Source organism: Terrapene carolina, unplaced genomic scaffold (genome assembly GCF_002925995.2).
Source record: "Terrapene carolina triunguis isolate 2854851 unplaced genomic scaffold, T_m_triunguis-2.0 Scaffold97, whole genome shotgun sequence".
NCBI lineage: Eukaryota > Metazoa > Chordata > Testudines > Emydidae > Terrapene > Terrapene triunguis.
Genome location: NW_020664448.1, coordinates 20,978,379 through 20,998,551, shown reverse-complemented (window position 1 = coordinate 20,998,551; position 20,173 = coordinate 20,978,379). Strand labels below are relative to the sequence as shown.

Below are 20,173 nucleotides of genomic sequence, written 5' to 3'. Positions count from 1 at the left end.
GAATTGGTGGTGCGGGGGAAGGAGAAAGTAGTAGATACAGCTTGGAGGAGGAGTCATGGTGCATGAGAACTGGGATTGGCTGGGCAAAGACTGAGACACGAACACCGTGGTGGGCAAGGCCCACATTGAGATTGGATGAGGAGCCAGGGAGGAAAACTGGAAGTCACTGAGGACAAGAAATGTGAGCAGGGGTGACTGAAAGGGAACAGAGACAGAGTGGATGAGGAGCCGGGAGGGTACTTGGTCTGGTCGGGCAGGACATTGAGAACAAGAAGCTAGGGGGGAGGGACTGGGAATGATTGGGCAATGAGACTGGGATGAGAAGCCTATGGAGTGGAGAAAGGACAGAACTGGGACAGGGGCAGGTAAAAGGGGAAGGAGCAGAAGGGTTCATGCTTGGGGGGATTGGGAAGAAGAGTCTGTGCTGCCCACTAAAACACACACTCCTCTACAGCCTGGACTAGAACCAAAGGTTCCTGAGCCTCACCTTTCCTCCGCTGTCAGCAAATCACAGAAAAATCATAGAAGGTTATGGTTGGAAGAGACCTCGGGAGATCATCTAGTCCAACCCCTGCTCAAAGCAGGACCAACCCCAACTAAATAATCCCAGCCAGGGCTTTGTCAAGCCGGGCCTTAAAAACCTCTAAAAATAGAGATTCCACCACCTCCCTAGGTAACCCATTCCAGTGCTTCACCACCCTCCTAGTGAAACCCACAAAATGTCCCATTCCCCTCTAGTGCTGGTCCACAAGAGAGAATGACAACCTAGTACTGTTAGCAGTTAGCCACTTAATTCAAGTGGGAAAAGTCTATGCAGTGGATATAAAGATTCCAACCTTTCTGATGATCCATGTGGGTGTCAATATGGTGTCACATTATAGAGTTAAACTTAGGAAACCACACACAATAACTATATTCAAAGAACATTAAGATTGCAAAGTCAAGCACTCATAAATTAGGAAATGCCAGATTAAAGTTGACTGTGCAACCTTAATTCAGCCCCCTTGTGTTGTACATATTAGGATACAGTCTTTAATTACATGATCACATGCTATTTTTATAGAAGTTGGAAAGTATATAGTGGATGAGGCAGAAGATTTCAGAAAGAGAAAGGATGGTATCACAATTAAAGCAGTTGAATGCTTTCCTGGAGAACTGACTCTGCCACAGAGTTCCTGTGTGATGCTGGGCAAGTCACTTAAACAAAACATTTCATGGGAGGTCAATAATTGTGTTCTTCGTTTTCTGGGTGCCCATCTTGATACACTGGGGGTCTGATTTGCAGAAATGCTGTGCATTCACAGCTGCAACTGAAGTCAATGGGAGCTCTGCTTTGACCACAGTAAGTACTGTACAATGCTAAGTACTCTGAAAAATCAGGTCCTAAGTGCCTCAAATACAAAATTAATAGATAGTCTCGACCTTAATCTTTGTACCTAAGTTCTCTATACATGAAATGGGAATAATATCTACCCATATCATATCTTCTTGTGCTCCAGCAATCCTGGGTAGACCTTGGTGAAAATTTTTTCAGCTAATAGTTTATTCACTGAAAAATGCAGTTTTGGATGACCCAGAATTATTCACTAATATGTGTTGAGTTCGCTGAATAGCTTTGACCAAACTGAAACTGCAATGTTTCAGAATGGTCAAAATGAAATATTTTGTTTCAACCCAACTTGAAATTGTTATTATGAATGACTACAAAATGCTACTGGGAATGACAATGAATAGGCATTGGGACCGGAAAAACCAGAGAGAAAGACTTATACCCTGGTGGTTAGGGCACTCATTTAGGATGTGGGAAACCCAAGGTCAATTCCCTGCTCCAATGACTATTATTTATACCAAGTGGAAGAGCTTCAACAGGAGAGATTACGAAAGGCCAATGCTACATATATCCCATAGCCCAGCGGCTAAGACACACTCTTGCAACATGGGAGATCAAAGTTCAAATTCCTTCTTCACATCAGGCAGAGGGAAAGCAGGGGAATTAAACCTGGGTCTCCCACATCCCAAGTGAGTTTCCTAACCACTGGGCTAACGCTGATAAGGAGGGTTCTACCTCCTTCTCCTCCTCATTCCTGCTGTTTGTAAAGCTATTCCTCCTTTGCTTTTGTTAAAATGCCCAAAATTGAAACAAAAAATTTCAAGTTAGGTTGAAATAAAATGTTTCATTTTGATGAGACTTGAAATTTTTTCAATGTTTCAATTCAACCCAAAATGAAACTTTAAAAAAAAAAATTTTTGGAACTGCCCAAGGACAAAGAAAATTCATTATTCATCCCATTCTAATCCTGGGATGGGAGAATGGCCTTTGGCAGCCATGCAACTGGTTCAGGCTAGAACAGTCCTGAGGCTGCTCTAACTGATGCTGGGGATTGAACTAGCCCCCAGGATTAGGGGAGTGCAAAGGTTTGCCTCCTTTCCTCTGCTTTTGTGCCATGTAGACGTCAAACAATTTAAGAATATGGCACAACATTTTAATTTTAATAGTACTCATAGCAGCATTTTTTGCCAATAGATAGTTTGCCAAAATTCCAGAAGAGTAGTGTCAATTATTTGCTGTATATTGCAATGCATTAGCTAAATAATTTAGTTTTTAAACACAATAGAATAAATAGAAATGTTTACCTGCAGCTACTTTTGAGCCTATTAGATGATGATAAATACAACCCTGATGTTAAAACTGATCCTTGAATTTGTTCAAGGGCCTCTTCTAATCGAGGAGCTGGTTTTCTCTGGACTATATGGGTTAAAGGGAAAGACACATCATCAGGAAACATTCTATAAAACTTTATCATAAAACGTTTTGGCCAAAATTTTCAAACTTGGATACCTAAAGTCAGACTAACAATAAACAGAAATGGTTTGATCATCACTGGGAACTGGGGTTGCTCAGAACGGCTGAAAACAAAAACCAGGCCAGTTCTATTTAGATGCCGAAATATGGATTAATCAGGAGCCTGATCTGAATTTGAAAATTTTGGCATTTGTCTTTAGTCTACATTGCTGAAAGAAATATGTAATATACCACTCTCTTTTTGTTGTTGTTTTAGCCAAACCATATTACACAAGCTGATAAATGACTGAATAATTCTGTCTAGTATTTTCTCAGGATGAATTATGGCTTACTTCCCACATCATAGGTGGTAGTGCAGGAGGAGAAAGGTGCTGCACAGAACCACTACATCTCCCGTTGTGCAAATGGGCAGAACAGGGTGGGGACTTGCTCCACCTCCCTAATACACTAGGTGGTATAGCTATTGACCACTGGCACCATTTATTCCTGCCTTGAAGCAGCAGGGAAACCACGAGAGTGTTTGTGATTTGCAGCCTGACCCTCACTCTGGGCTCATGGCAAAGCCATGATTAAGCCCTAAAGTAGTACCATCCTTTTCGGGTTTTTTTACTTTGATATTTGATCTTAAAGTCAGAGACATTAACTCACAGTTGATGCTGCTGCATTTGTGACAACAAATCTGACAAAGATTATTTAAGTGATAGCCTCAAAAGTGGTATATGACTATACTACACAATTTTTTTGTTCAATACAGACCCAGTCTTTGGCTGGGTTAGAGTGCCCCCCATCCACTACTGCTTTGAGTTGGCTATCTTGATAATACCATAGAATATTTGGAAAAGTTAGTCCACCCTGTTTAATGGGTCTATACAAAGTATCTACTCTCACTCTTGTTTTTTTCTTATTCCATATAAATTCTAACAGCATCCTCAGTATTCCTGCTACAGTTTTATCTAGGATAATCACTGAAAGATTTTAAAATAAGAAAGATATCCTTGTCTGAATATTCATTTTGACTGTAGCTATTCTTCCCAATCAAAAATTTGCCTATTTTTTTCATTTGTTGAAGTAGTGGTTTGACATTTAACTCATAGAGTTCTTCTAGGTTGTTTGAGATTTGAATTGCCAAGTATCTTATAGAATTTGTACCCAAATGTTTTCTGGAGGAGTGACTTTTCAGAGTCTGGCAAACTGAAAGCTAACGTTTGAGATCTGGCATAAGTTACTTTAAATCCAGATGCTTTCCCAAAGTCCTGGATTTCTTTAGAAACTCATTTTAGGGAAATATTTGGTTTAGATAAAAATAATATAATACCATGTGCATGTAATGTTATTTTCTGATGTGTTCCTGAATGTTTTAATCCCATGATAGATCCATTGTTCCTTATTCTCTGTGCAAAAGGCTCGATAACTAGTGCAAAAAAAGAAAAGGAGACAATGGACATCCCTGCCTAGTCCCTCTGTGCAATTCAGAAAGGGGAGATTTAACTCCATTAACTTGCACAGCTGCTTTGGGCAGGTGTAAAGACAACTTATCTCTTAAAGGAACGGGGGGCCAAAGTCCTTATGGGACAGCAGGCTATCAAGGGCCGTGCAGGTGCGCAGCGGGGAGAGGCACTTTTCCCCCAGCCCCAGCAGCTGCGGCAAGAGAGGGCTGGGGGCAGTCCTCTCTCCTCGCCGCAGCCCTGGGGCAGCCTGCACCCCAAACCCCTCATCCCTGGCCCCACCCCAGAGCCCCCACCCTCAACCAGAGCCCTCACCCCCTCCATGCCCCAACCCTCTGCTCCAGCCCTGAGCCCCCTCCCACACCTCAAACCCCTCAGCCCTGGCCCCACCCCAGAGCCCGGACCCTCAGCCAGAGTCCTCAACCCCCTGTACCACAACCCTCTGCCCCAGCCCTGAGCCCCCTCCCACATTCCGAACCCCTCACCCCCATCTCCACCACACTATCACCTCCATATCGGTGCACATAACAAAATTCATTCTGCACATGGATGTAAAAAATTAGAGGGAACATTGCTTATGGGACAGGACTTGAAAAAGAAAGTTCCACTCTATTCTATCAAAGGCTTTCTCTGTGTCTAGTAATAATAAGAGAAATGGATCTTTTTTGATCTGGCACTATGGATGATTCCAAGTACTCTCCAAATATTGTCTGACATTTGTCTATCCTTAATCCAGTTTGAGCTGGATTTATATAAACTGATCTGATTACAGTTTATGCTCTGTTATACTTTGTTTTATATGCAGCTATATCTGTTTCTATCATTATCCTTTTCCACTATCTCTTAAATCTTAGCCTTTTGACAATAAACATGTTTGTTTTCACTATAAATATATCTCAGTGCTGCGAGGTTACATTGGGGCTGATCCTCAGCTAAATCAAACAGGCTGGTGTTTGCACTGTTCCTTTAGAGGATAATTTCTGTATCTAGTGGTTAAGGGCTGAACACTGCAGGGGAACACTTTAAGGGGGCTCAGGGATTGAGGTGCACCTATGTTAACTTGCAATGCAAAGTGAGGGCTAGCACTGCCCTGAGAAGATTGTTTGGGTAGCTGACAGACTGGTGGTGTCAGGGAGCTGACTCTAAGTTAAGTACAAGCAAATCTTCCTATCACTGGAGGCAGAAGGGTAACAAGTTGACTCACAGTCCTGGGCACTTTGAGGAAGCATTATACTGACAAATACATACAATATGAGGATTCACTACATTGTGCGATGAATTTCCAAACCTATTCTCCTGCGTTGGGAAAAAGGGAGATGAGCACGCTGGAACTTTTCAGTTGCTTCTTGAAGTTTCAGTTTCCTTTGTTTCAGGATATGTTCTCTAGATCTTAGTTCTTTTTCTTCTTCTGCCTTCTGTTTTTCCTCAAGTGCTCTATTTAAAAGGTAAAAATAACATTTATTTTTCTGATGAACATAACCCATCACACAGGAATTATAATTACACTCAGAGAAATGCCTTCATAAAACTATTTGCATAATATTATAATATCCTGTTTAGTTTAAAAGCTTACTTCTTGACAGATTACAGTGCCACACAAACTTCAGAGTTACTGGAAAATGAGGGTTCAGTTGAGAACATTTTTGAAATTGGACAATGTCCTACAAGTGCCAAAGAAGAGGGGTCATATTACAATCTTCTTATTTGCTAACTCTGATCAGATGATCTGACCCTCCCTTATGAGAGGAATATAGTAATTGCCAAGCAGATTAGACCAGTATCTGGTCTCTGACAGTGGCCAGTACCAGATGCTTCACAAGGAAGAGTTATGTAATAAGGCATATCCTCCCTATAATACACTCTGCTGGCCAAACATGGCACTGCAGGTGCTCCCTGCCTCAGTTTCCCATGTCATCAATAAGTTTAAGGAGGCTTTACATAAGGAACAATGCCCCTTCTGAGGGGTCAAGTTTATTAACCAAAGACACACGAAAAATACAAGCCTAAGGGCCCTAGACACCATTTGACCCTTCCTCTCTCCACTGTATAATAACAGAGCTGATTAAGACTCACCTGAGAGTCTTGTTACACGCTGCAGAGCTGAAGTCACTGATAATCTAGGTCTAAGCATTAGACCTGCTTTGGGACAGTGTCTCTGATGAAAGAGACTGCCCAGTGTGCACCAGCAGTGAGGCTCTCCCACTAACAGCTGAAATCACTAAGAGCTGTGTTAAGAGGTGGGACCTAAAGATATCCCAGTGAATCAGTGATCAGCCGGTGGAGCAAAGCCCAATGGAGAAGCACAGTGATCAGCTAGTGGGGCGGTTGGCAGAGAGGTGCAACGATTGGCTGACGGGGCAGCCGGCGGAGAGGCAACCGGCGGCGGAGAAGCCGCGGAAAGGAACGGAGCGGCGATCGGGCAGCAGGGCAGCCGCGGAGAGGAGCGGCGAGCGAGTGCCCAGACAGCAGAGTGAATAAAGTGCCTTCTTACCCCCCCACTACCACCCAGAGTCAGAGGTGAACTCAGCAAATGCACTTCTGAACTCAGGGTCCGCACTGACCAAGGACAACAACTGTGAGTGGGGTGTAGAGAAGGGACGAGCATGTTAAAGGGATTTTTTTGGTGGCTGGACTTAAGAACCTGAGGAAAAGTGAGGTGGGTCTTTTGCTCATGGTTTATGTTTATGAACCCTGTTTATGGCATTTTTCCAAATTAATTTTATGGCATTTTTCCAAATTACTACCCTCCTTTTGTTAAAAGTTTCTTTTCTACACTCAGACTCTGTGCTTGTGAGAAGGGAAGTATTGCCTCTTAGAGGCGGCCAGGGAGTGGTATGTAATTGTCCCAGGCTACTGGGTGGGGCTTGAGCCTGTTTTGTGTTGTATTGTTGAAAAGGAACCCCTAGATATTGAACCCGGCCCTTCTTGCTGCCAACTCCAACAGGCAGAAGGGTTACACAAATATTCGTGCAGCAGTGACCACTCTGATTAAATTTTTGAACTCTGCTGCTCAGGGATCACAGTGACTAGAAGCTCATCTCCCAGTTAAATTTCCCAGCATGTTTAGTCTAAATTCCCATTGAAATTGATGAGGACTTCTGCTTAAAAACAATGTCATGAAATGGCCCCCAATAACTATCAGCAGGTTTGTCTATGCAGAAAAATAATTTGTAATCCAAATATGTCAAATTAATACTGGATCCAGTACTAGACTGATATGATAAATGCCTTCTACTTGCTTGAGACTGTAAATTATTGTGAAGTGTGCCCAGATCTGAATATAACCTACTAGAAAAGGAAGACATGTACAAGAAAACTATAGTAAATTTAGATTTGAATTTAGGCCATGTAAAAACCAGTTACAACATAAAGTTCCTATCATAAAGGGCCTGTCCTACACTCCTTCCTCAAGCTACATTCCGTTGACCTCACTGGCAATTATGACTTCATAAGGAGTATGCAATCAGTCCATTTGTCTCATTGAAGGGTAGCAACATTCTCTAGTGGTTAAAAGAAGGTATTGGGAATCAGGACTTCTGGTTTCTATTCCCAACTCTGTCAATAGCTTGCTATGTGACTGTGAGCAAGCAACTTAACCAAAATTTTGATGTTACTTTTGTTTTGAATGTTGAAATTGAAACACTTAAGATCTGATTTTCACAGATCCTGAACATCCCAAAATACAATGGAAGTCAATGAGAGCTGCAGGAGCACAGCATCTCTGAAAATTAGGCCCTTGGTGTATCAAACTGAGCTCTCAAAAGTTACTAAAAATAGTGGATACTTGGCGGTATGGGGGGCCCAGAGGGAGAACATTTCTGTGGCTCAATTAACTTTTCTGTAAAACTGGACTATTTACATACCTCACAGAGATGGTATGAGGCTTAATTAATGCTGTCAGATTCTCAAATGAAAGTGAAAAGTATTATTATTATATTTGTTGCTTGTTTTATTATTTATAAAACAAGGGCATTATGAGGTATGTTTAATTATATTATACCACTGACCTTTTACTAAGTAATAAAGATTATTTTCATACAAACACTTGAAGGCATTTGTAATTTATACCCCCAAAATAAACAACAAATATTGTATGACGATAGTGTCAATAGAAGCTAAAATGTTGTTACAAGGAGGAGGGAGAAAAATTGTTCTCCTTAATCTCTGAGGGTAGGACAAGAAGCAATGGGCTTAAATTGCAGCAAGGGCGGGTTAGGTAGGACATTCGGAAGAACTTCCTAACTGTCAGAGTGGTTAAGCACTGGAATGAATTGCCTAGGGAAGTTGTGGAATTTCTATCATCCGAGATTTTGAAGAGCAGGTTAGACAAACACCTGTCACGGAGGGTCTACATAATACTTAGTTGTGCCATGAATGCAGGGGATTGGACAAGATGACCTCTCAAGGTCCCTTCCAGTTCTAGGTTTTTATGAAAAAGTGGGAGTTAACAGAAGAATTCCCTTACTTTTATTGTTTTAACATAGTTTTTCTGTCTTCTATAAACAATCCAGCGAAGCAGCAATTTCTGCAATAGCTGCCAAAGTGTTTATAGCAAATTTGAAATCTAATGCTTTAAGAGGTTTAATCTACAATGCACTGCCCAGACATTACGTGGAAATGTATCATTGATATTAAAAACAGTAGACTGAGCAGAATATTTCCTGGTTAATTTTATGAAATTATACAAGCAGGTGATGGATGGTATACTCCTATGTAGACTAAACACTTGTTACTACTTGGACTGAAAATGAAGAAGTGTAAAAAAGACTTATGCCAATTACTTCTGCTGTTTAAGGGGGGGATATTTGCAAACTATCTTAGGCATGGTCTACACTACAAAGTTAGGTTGACCTAAGTACATTGCTCAGGGCTGTTAAAAATGTCATGCCCTGTGCAACACAGTAAAGCCGATGTAAGCTCTGGTGTAGGCATCACTAGGTTGATGGAAGAATTCTACCTACCGCCTCTCCGAGAGGTGGATTTACCATAACAATGAAAGAACCCTTTCCATCACTGTAGCAAGTGTCTACACAACAGTGCTACAGTGGCACAGCTGCAGCAGTGCTGTTGTGGCATTTCTAGTGTAGACATACCCTTGGAGATAGAGACATCTGGGGCCCAATTTTCCAGTGCCCTGCACTTTGTGTGGCTATTTAAACTAATGCAAAGTGATTACAAAGTGAATGTAAACTACTGACAGATGAGAAAGTTAGTATTTTACACCCATTTTGCACTACTGGAGTTGACTACTATAAGGTACAGAGCAATGAAAAATCAGCCCAAAATTTTTTGTAGTTTAAAAAATGTCTAAAAAATGTGAAAGCATTACACTCTGTACACCCTACATCTCTGGAACCGAACTGCCTTTCATGTTGTATCAATAACAATGACACTGACAGCTTGGGGGACAGCATTTATTAGACAATCAATGATACTGAGCCAGCAGAGGGGGCAAAGACCTTGTTTGTATTCTGCAATACATTACCTTTGAAAAAATTTCAGTGGAATTATAGGTTTAAAAAGTGAATACAGAATTGGAGAGGATATACACTACCTAGATTACAATAGGCAGATTTACTACCCAAATTTCAAAGTAGTTCAGATATTGGCCGTAAGACCCTTGATTGTAAATTTTACTAAATGTGGCCCCTTCTATGAATAATAAAGACTGCCTCTAGTCTCCTTATGTAGCTATTGCCCAACTCCAACCACTAATTTGAACACCATACATCAGGCATGCATTCCAATACTTTTGTGTTTCATCATTTGGCTGAACACATATGGGACATAAACAGCACATTATATAGCTTATTTTCATATATATGACTTTAAAGAGAAAATTCTAACTCACTGTGAAATTTCAGAAGTTAAGAAATACTATGCAGAATCAATAAACATGGAAAAGTTTGAAAATAAAAAGCTCAAACCTGCAAGCTCTCTATAAAAGGAATTTTCACTGACTTCAAAAATAGTTCTCTGCACACTGGGCTATCTCAGACTGGGGCTCAAAGTTTGTCATATAATTTGCATTTCAAGTGTATGCTGGTAATAGTTATTGTGTTGCTAAAAAGTGATAGTAAAAATGTTAGGCCACATGCTCCCCTCCACTTTGCGATGCAGAACAGAACATAACAACACAAATAGGCAGAGAAGGTAGAACAGCATCTCTGCTACATTCTGTAGGCCCAAACAGCACAAGGATCTTAGTGCTATTAGGAGCAGGAAGGGGGTAGAGCTAGGTGCTCAGCGGTATGCTCCTGTCAGGTCCACAAGGATCTCTCTATATTTTTTTTTAATCAGAAATAAATGTGAAGTTACAGCTAGTGGTACCAAGAGTAATTTCTGCTACATGTATGCAAACCCCTCAGGGAGGAATTTTGGTGCAGCCACTTGGCAGTGTGGGCCCTGGGGGAGCCGAGATAGCAACACAGAGGCTGCCACATTCATATGATTACTCATGCCCTTTGTAGGTGTTCTGAAATCCCAATGGATTTCAGAATATCCCCAAATTTTACAGGCCTAACCCAATGACCCACTCATGAGGAGGTAAACCACATTCCTCTCAATGGAACAATCGGGAAGAAAGAATAAGTTAAAACTCAAGGGACTTCCTAGTCCCTACATTATTTTTCCCACAAAGGGGAACAGTGGCTCTTGATTTTCAAGTTTTCTATATTTTGTATATTTCACAGTTTTTTCACACTAAGAACTTTACAACTTTCAGACTGCTGAGCAGAGCAGAACAGAACAGGTACAGTTTCCCTTTCATCTTCCACTTGTTAACCTGTCACAACACACTTACAGTTCAACCACTGATAAATTATATCTCAGCTGCCATACAAATAAGCAATTATTTATTCGATATACATCATACCTACATTATTTAACTAATAATTTTACCTGGATCATAATCTAGTAACACAGCATATTTCTTAAGGCTACTATTATAATGGAATTCTTATGCAAGTGCAAATAACATCTACATGAATACCAATTTAATGACAGTAGTCCACTATTAATAAACAGACTTCTAGAGTTTTTTCAGAGGTCATCTGTCAAAATGTTGTGTTTGATCATTTTAGCCAACTGTCATGTTTTTGCATACAACAAGTATTAGGAAAGGTAGAAAATTCAGAGTTGCCATTTAAAATACCCACAAGATGACTGTTACAAATAAAATAAAAAGGGTCCAATCTTGTATTTGTTACAAACTCAGAGCTCCCACTAAAGCCAATGAGAGTTTTGAGAACACAAGGAATATAGATGAGGCCCAGGCGATGAAGAAATATTGCTAAGGGAAGGTAATACTGATCAACAAAGCTAATTAAAGAAAAAAGTTTCCATAATAATGAGAAACTCTGAAGAAGACACACTATTCTTTCAATATTTTGGGTGTCCTATAACAACAAACTAATCCTCGATTTCTCTGGAATGGAGCTGTGCTACTACTTAGATCCATAGATTTTTTAAAATGTGAGAATAAGAATAACAATATATCAAATATCTAACTACTTGTCTAAGTCCTTACAAAACAAAATACAAACACAACCCAAACCAAATCCCATAATTACTTACTTTCTTCTTCTGTTTGTCTCTATACAAAGTTTTCGTGCCCGACTCCGACATATTTTTTGATCCTCTAATAATGCTTCACGCTCTTCTTCTAAATCTCGTTCAAGAAGAAATTTCAAAGTTCTGACCATGGCATTATGTTAAAGACAACAGAAAATGTAGGTAAAATCCTTGAAATTCCTATGCAGTATTCTTATTAAGTTTTAGAATGATTACAAAAAAGTTTGCAGTCTTAGGTACAGATTTAAAATTGGACTTCTCATAGGTATAACAGCATGTTTGCACGGATCCTTTTGCATGACGAGCCTTATGTACTTCTTTAAGAAAGTGTAAACTATCCATGAGCAACTAAAAGATGATGATTCCTCAGATTACCGGTAATTACACAATAGCTCCTTATCACAAATGTATAATTTTAAATAAAAGTACTGCCTTCATTTACATACGCTAAGACTGTAACTCCATCACTTAGTTTCTATGACCATATCAACCCACTCAGGCTTTGCACTCTAGGTTTATGATGTTACCACATGGAATTACAGCTTTATTATGTAGAGTTGAGGATACATCATTCCTTATTATCTGAACTAGCTACCAGACAGCAAGGTTATCAAAGGGAAAATATTTCTTAAAATAACATTAAAAAATCCCTACATGGTCATTGTTTAATCTGTAACGTAATGAGTAATTCCAACTCTCATTAAAATTCAATGGGAGTTGAGTGCCTGACCACCTTAGGCCTCTTTGAAAGTCCTAGCTGTCAGTCTAAAATATAATCTTTGTATTTTGGATCATGAAATGTTTGGATCAGAGATTGAGTGTTTTTCTTTGTTTTATTCAAAACCAAGCACGTGTCTACTTAACAAATAAATAATAATAGTATCTAATCAGATACTGCCCATATGCTTAGTCATTACAGCAATGGGTGCCATAGAAATACAATGATTAGGAACACAGGTTATATAGACAACAGGGAAACAAACACATAGGCTAGACATTTCCGGTAGTTGCCAATCACTGTACTACCACTGGTATAGTAGCATCAAGGGTAGCAGTAGTTGGAGCAAAAGTGCACACAGAGCACAGGTTCTGTTATTGCTATGTTGTCTAATCAGAGCAAGTCTCACTGACACAGTAGTAAAAATACTGCTGAGCATGAGTGTCCTGTCTACACTAGGACTCCCATCAATTCCATCACAGGTAAAGCTGAATCAAATTGTGCAACAGTGAGATATATCCCCAAACTATCTACTGTATGCAAGACTAGAGAAAAAGAGAAGGTTCAAACCAAACTAAAACCAACTGGTTTTAGGTACTGTTTAGAATCCAAGAATAACCCCATATTGCCACCACACTGGGGGGCACCACAGGGACTGGGTACCTTGGGTACCCTGACAATAGTGTAAGCAGGATCCTCTTGTAAAACCACCGGGGAGGATATTGCCCATCCATTAGACAAACCCCATCCACATCTCAACCTGAGGGCTGTTGAGCAATCCGGAGTCCTGCCCATCCCTGGGGTGGCTGTCCTACCTATTTCTGAGGTAGCCACCTCTTGGGGCTGCTGAATCAAGCCTCTCCCGCACATCCCCAGTGAGCCACCCCATGGGGCCTGTCCTCCCATCACCAGCCTCCCTCCTCAAGGGACTCATTCCATGCACCTCCTCCCCTTCTTCCCCAGAGAGCCTGTCGCTGGGGCCCGTCGCCCCCTCCTCCAACATTCCCGGGGGGTGGGGAGCGTCGCGTGGGGCCCGTCAGCCCTCCCCCCGCGGAGCCCGCCGTGGCCATGCCGCGGACCCGCGAAGGATACGCGCACGCGCTGACCGCGAAGGGGCCGGCTGGGCTCTGGAGGGCGCTGTCCGGCTCGGGGCGGAAGAGGCTCCTCCAGCCAGGGCCGCCCGCGGCAGCAGAGCCCGGCTCCCGCTGTGCGGGGCTGACACCCCCCGCGGCCCTCACGCCGGGCTCCATTCAGCCCCGCCGGGCCGCCCCCATGACAGGTCCTGCCGCCGGCCCGCTCGGTCCCTCACACGCCAGCTCAGTGCTGGGCGGGGGCGCCCACGGCCCCGGGGCTCTGCCGCCCCGCCGCCATCTTGGCAACCAGAGACGCCGCTTCCTTCGCAACGGAAACCAGGGACGACGCGAGGGGCGGGGGAGGAGCCTGGGCACCGTCGGCAAGGGAGACGGGGCGGGGCCTGAATGGGGGCAAGGCTAGGGGGAGGAGCTGGGAGACCGGGAGGGGCGCGGGAAAGGGGCGGAGCTAGAAGCAGGGAGGGGGAGGAGCTGGGAGACCGGGAGGAGCCCGGGGAGGGGGCGGGGCTGGGAGCAGGGAGGGGGAGGAGCTGGGAGACAGAGTGGGGCCTGAGTAGAGGGCGGGATAGGAGAGGAAGGAGCTTGGGTGAGAATTGCAGGAGAAGCATGTGGGGAGAATGTTGCTAACCCTGATAACCTGTTCAAAAACCTTGAACATCCAAAAGATGAGATTTTAAAAAACATACATTTGGGGTTCTTTTTATTTCCTGTCTAATTTTTGAGGCTTTAAGGGGTCACGTTTTCTAAGAAAATTACCGATACTTCTTTTAAAAAAAACGAAAGGTGAATTTCTTATGTAATCACGTGACTCTTGGAGCTGGGGCTTTACAAAAACACCAGACATGATGAGTCTTGTGATAAAATTGTGGGAACTGGTAGTACTGGGACACTTTTATGGGTAAATCATGTTAACAGTTTTGCCAACTCTCACAATTTTATCAGAAGTCTTGTGATGTTTTGAGTTCTTCTTAAAGCCCTAGCTCCATGATTTGTATCTGGTAAGACTGTCTGCTTGTGTAACCCACACACCTCTTGGGTGTGGTGCTCTGTCCCATCTAGTAGCACCGAGACCATTTAAAGAGAGATTAATGAGTTTGCTCTACAGCCTTAGCTAAGAAGGGTCATGTGGCTTTTCACTCATGCAGTAGATGCTCATGCACTAAGCTCCAGAGATTCCCAACTTCGATCCCACCCGCCAACAACCGGGGTCTGTCGGTGTTAAAAGTGGGGGCTTATCCGGGATTTCAACAGGGAAGTCTTGATGCTCGGGATATGCTTCCTCAGCTAGGGGAAGTATGTAACCCACACACCTCCTGGGTGTTCTACTCTGTCCATCTAGTGGCACCGAGACCACTTAGATTAATGAGTCTGCTCTACAGCCTTAGCTAAGGGCCATGTGGCTTTTAGCTCATGCAGTAGAGGCTCATGCATTTATGTCCACAGGTCGTAGGTTCGATCCTGCCCACCAATGACCAGGGTCTGTCAGTGTTACACTTGCTTGCTTTCTGCAAGTTTCTAGCTTTCATGTTTGCTGAGAAAAGCTGGAAAACCTGAGTGCACCTTGAAAAATAGAAAAATATCCTAAAGATCCTCCTATCCTAAAGATCCTATCCTAAATATTAGAAAACAATTTCATGATTTTAATCCAATCTCATGATTCTTTGAAGCCTGAACTCATTTTTGAATGCTTGGACTTGGCAGTACTGATGTTGTTTCAAATGGGCCTTTTATTGGCTCAGAATGATGATATGGAGAACAATACTTATTGCTGCACTTTGCTCCCTTTTGGAGGCATTTGGGAGGATTTTGTACTCCTTTCATTCCCTCCACACAGTACAGCACTTGGCATATAGACACTGGGTTGTAGCCCACGAAAGCTTATGCTCTAATAAATTTGTTAGTCTCTAAGGTGCCACAAGTACTCCTGTTATTTTTGCTCATCAGCAGGCAGGACAGCCTAGCTAGTGATGTGGCAGCACAGGGTGTTAACATGCTTAACTGAGACTGTTTACATGCTTTTAGAATAATATTAATTTTTAGCATTATATGGGGTTCTATGTTTGTTGTCTCAACTATTTCCATATTGTTCTTGATTTATGGTAAAAGGATGTCATTTTCTACCTGTCCCCCAGCCCTACAAACTCAGGCTGGATTCTTTGCTGTCTCGTTACTGAAAATAAAGATTTTGCAGATCAAAACATGCTTTAGTGAGCCTATTGCCTTCAGTGGGTTTGCACAGATGTAACTGATTACCTTAGTAAATAATTTTGCTTGTTGATGATGCAGAACATGAAATAGAATTCAGCTCACTTTCTGCTAGCTGTGCTGACTTTGCAACGCTAAAATGAATAGACAGCAATGAACAATTATATTTGTAATTACAGTATGCAGTTATAACACATAATACAAAAAGGGAGCAGCTGTGTGGAATAAAAATGTACTGTTTGTTCCGTTATTTTCAGAGAAGAACTGCACTTTAAGCAATAAGACAGAACAGGGTGTGTAATACTGGGATATTGCCACACCTTGGATGAGATGTCAGCACAAGGCCAAATGCCCCGGTGATTTCCTGGCAAGGCACTTCTTGGCAGCTATGTTTGTTTTTAAACCACTTCTTCTTCTCTTTCATAATGTGCAGCTGTTCTGTGGCTGTACTGATGAGAATAAAAATAATACTTTGCATTTGAGTTCTTTTTTCAAAACTGCTGTACAGGGCTCACCATACTTTCTGAGGTAGGCATTATTATCACCATTTTACAAGTGGGAAAACTGAAGCTCAAAAGGCTAAGAGACTTGCTTAAAAGTACCCAGCGTATAAATGTCAGAGCTGAGACGAGACTCCAAGAATCCTGGCTCTCATGCTAGCTAAACACTAGCGCAATAGTCACTGTGTATGCTTTACACCAGTACAAATTAGGTATAAAGCATTAACAAAACAGAATAGTAAGGTTTCACACCCACTTTTAAGTTGGGAATATTGTCACAATTCAGGGCAACTGTACCTGTATTTCACCTCAATGTTCCAGCAAGAGTATCCACTCTCAGGCTTCCAGCTCCCCAGCCGTTGCTTTTCTGGGAGGAGTCCCATATCTCTCTCCCTTCTGAATGGAGTATTGTCAAGCTGTACAGTTCCCTGCCTTCACTGGGTCATGTCCAACACAGGCAGGTTTACCAAGGACATCTGCTTGCTTTCTCATCAGAGACAGTTAACAGGTGTAATTGCTACAGTTATAAGGCACCACACAGTTCTTTCTATGAAAGCCTATTTTATTCTTCAGGTAAAAGCATTACAGAGAAAACATAGTAAAAACAATTAAAGATCCTACATGCATGCTAATAAGCTCACCAGAGTTCAACTTAACATGGATTCTGGCAGGTGCAGTCCTTCAACCCTCCACCCAAGGGGATTCTTTGCAGTTACCAGTTCATCAGAGCTTCAGCTCAGAACAAGCACACAGTCTTATGAGGCCTCAGTAGCCCAGTCCTTCCATCCCTGTCATAAGGATTGGGGCCCTCTGTGGACAGGAATCCTGTCCATTTGATTTATGAGGAAGAAGGCCATGAGCCAGTTTAAAACCAGACTATTTATCCAAAAAACATTTATTTGCTTGTTGGTCCCTGGAGAATCCAGTTTGAACTAGTATATGTGAACCTTTCCAGGGGCGTGGCTTCAAAGGGCTGATAACAGAAGAAGTACATTAGCACCTCCCTCCCTACTAGAGAACATATACAATTGCATTTTTAATACAATATACCCCAAAAGGTATTAATCACTAGAGAAAGAGAAGGCAGCTCTTGAAGTGCCAAATTCAGAAAATGTGTCACAATTACATTCATTCTTAGGATTGCTTCATTGCTACAGCAAATTCCTGCCTAATCTGGTGACAGTACTGGCGTCGTTACATAAACTATTACGAGCAAAAAAAAATGGAAATGGACTAAAGAATGTGAGGGTGCATTTAGAGAAGCAAAGAAACTGCTGACATCAGCCAAAGTTTTTATGCACTTTGATGCTTCACTACCATTACAATTGGCTCGTGATGCTTCACCATACGGAATGGGTGAAGTTCTTTCCCATATTTTTCCTAATGGCATGGAGAAACCAATGGGAGAAATTTTGGTACCAGATCCAGTTAATTCTGTACCAGTCCAGTTGATTACTGTTGTTCAGAACACTTCAGTACCACGGTCACCATGTTATCCCAAGAGAGTGGAAAAACCAGTTGTTCACCTGAATTTATAAATTGTTTAGTTAGTGAGTTGCTATTTCAAATAGAATAGTCCCCTGCAGTTTAAGAATCTGTGATAGTCCACCTGCAACTTTTAGTTAGGCTAGATAGTGTTTCATGTTAGCCATGTAAATGATAATGTATATGTGTTTAGAAAGCTTTTAAAAGTAGGATGAAGAAATGTGATGTCCTGTCTCTTTAAATCTGTGAGCACTCCCCCTCCCCAGTGCAAAGCCTGACTTTTATGTTCCTTTCAGTTTTGTAGCCAGAACAATAAAGTGAGCATGGTAGACAGCTGTATTTCTATCAGCTCCCTCTGTGCCCGTGTCTACTTCCCTCTCTGCTGGGTCCAAATATAACATTTGTGACTAAATAAAGTGTAATACTGAATAGTCCCATCTTACTTGTTGCTTCTGTGAGGTATCTCCACTTATGATTTGACCCACAATCCACTTCTTTAATCCATATATTTATTGTTGTTTGATAAAGTTCATTCTGTCAGAAAAGCTTTATCAGCCCTTAATCAACATGTTTCATCTGAACAGAGTTGTTAATAGGGCTGTAGAACAGTCTGCCTAGAACCCTAAACCTATCTGAAATCTGGGAAAATTCAAGTTCTAATCCTATCCATAAAAAAATCAGCCTAGATCTGTGAATATTCACAGACCTGAACTGACAAAATTTGCACATCCCAAGCCTCCTGGCAAACAGCCATCCCAGCTCGCAGGACCCCCAGCTTTACCTTATATACCTTCTGGGGATTGCAGGAGAGAGCAATGGTGGGGATTTACATGTCTTCTGGGTCTCCTCTTCCTATTTTCTAATGGCTTGGATGTCCCCTTGTAGAGGGTCTTCAAGGTCTTCCACAGGTGGCTGCTCCCAAATTGTTTAGCTTTGGTGGGGGTGGAGGGGAATGAGGACTGCGGGAAGCAGTGCGGGCCGAGGGATGTGCTGGCCACCACTTCCCGCAGCCCCCATTGGCCTGGAGCGGTGAACTGCAGCCAGTGGGAACTGCGATTGGCCAAATCTGCAGACACGGCAGGTAAACAAACCGGTCTGGCCCGCCAGGGTGCTTACCCTGGTGTGCAGCATGCCAAAGGTTGCCGATCCCTGATCTAGTCTGACCTCCTGTATAACACAGGCCACAGAACTTCCCCAAAATAATTCCTAGAGCATATCTCTTAGAAAATCATCTAATCTTGATTTAAAATTGCCACCGATAGAGAAACCATCACAACCCTGGTAAACTGTTCCAATGGTTAATTACCCTCAGTATTAAAAATATGTCTTATATCCATTCTGACCTTATCTAACTTCAACTTCCAGCCACTTCCACCACTTTAATGATGTATTAACTAACTTCAAATGTTGTATGGAACATGTTATAAATATCAGACACATTTTGTATTGTAATACATATTTTCCAATAAACATGTCTCCAATAATCCATTGGAACTTAGTCAACTCTCTTATTAAATATTGAATTTAAGTTATGGGTCAGTACTTCAATACTTTTCTGTCCCAATGAAGTCAATGGGAGTTTTGCCTGGTTGAGAGCAAAGATGAAGATTGTGGTTTTACAGCAAGCCTTGAGTAAGAGGTAACTGTGCTGCTGCAAGAGCAGACCAGTCTGGTTCCCCCTTTCTCCATGGGGAAGTAATCTGTTGCAGCCCTTTACCTTGTGTATCTTACTTGTCTCTATGCTCCAGCTCAGTGGTGGTGACTGGTGCTTGGAGTGGGGGATAGAGTAAAGGCTCTGCCTACTTCCCCTCTACTTCTCACCCATGTGTACAGAAGAAGGAGTAAACATTGCTATCTCCCTCCACACATTCTACTCCTGGGGGAATTCTGCACCAAAAAATTACAAATTCTGTGCACAATATTTTAAAAATCTGCATTTTTATTTTAAAAAATAATACTATATAATCATGCCAATTTCAATTATTTTGGTAATTTATTTCAAATACCTATCAGCAATTATGTCTGTAACAATATAGACACAAAAAAATTCCTCCAGGAGTAGAGAATTAAGGAAACGCCTACGACAACCCAGTTCCTATTTCTCTGCCCCCTCCCTCCAGAGCCCAGCAGCGGGGCCAGACACCCACACCCGCTCCCTCCAGAGCTCAGCTGCGGGGTGCCCCCCAGCCCAGACATTCGCACGCATCCCCTACCCCCGAGCCTAGCTGTGGGGCACCCCCCAGCCCAGATACTCACGTCCCCTTCTCCTATCTCTCAGTTCCCAGCTGTGGGGCACCCTCTAGCCCAGACACCCGCACCTCCTCCCCCCAGACCCCAGCTGCAGGCACTTGCAC

At 42.3% G+C, this 20,173-nt stretch overlaps 1 protein-coding gene across 1 annotated transcript in view; it reads right to left on the bottom strand.

The window, feature by feature from the left end:
* The window catches only part of CEP126 (centrosomal protein 126), a 54,854-nt gene extending 41,066 nt beyond the window's left edge, over positions 1-13,788 (bottom strand). Inside the window, exons 1-4 of the mRNA XM_024215672.1 lie at positions 13,631-13,788; positions 11,824-11,943; positions 5,537-5,682; positions 2,635-2,746 (exon numbers count right to left, since the gene is read on the bottom strand). Of these exons, the coding sequence (XP_024071440.1) occupies positions 2,635-2,746; positions 5,537-5,682; positions 11,824-11,943; positions 13,631-13,788 (536 nt within the window). The remainder of the gene's footprint in view (positions 1-2,634; positions 2,747-5,536; positions 5,683-11,823; positions 11,944-13,630) is intronic.
* Between the last annotated feature and the right edge of the window lie 6,385 nt (positions 13,789-20,173).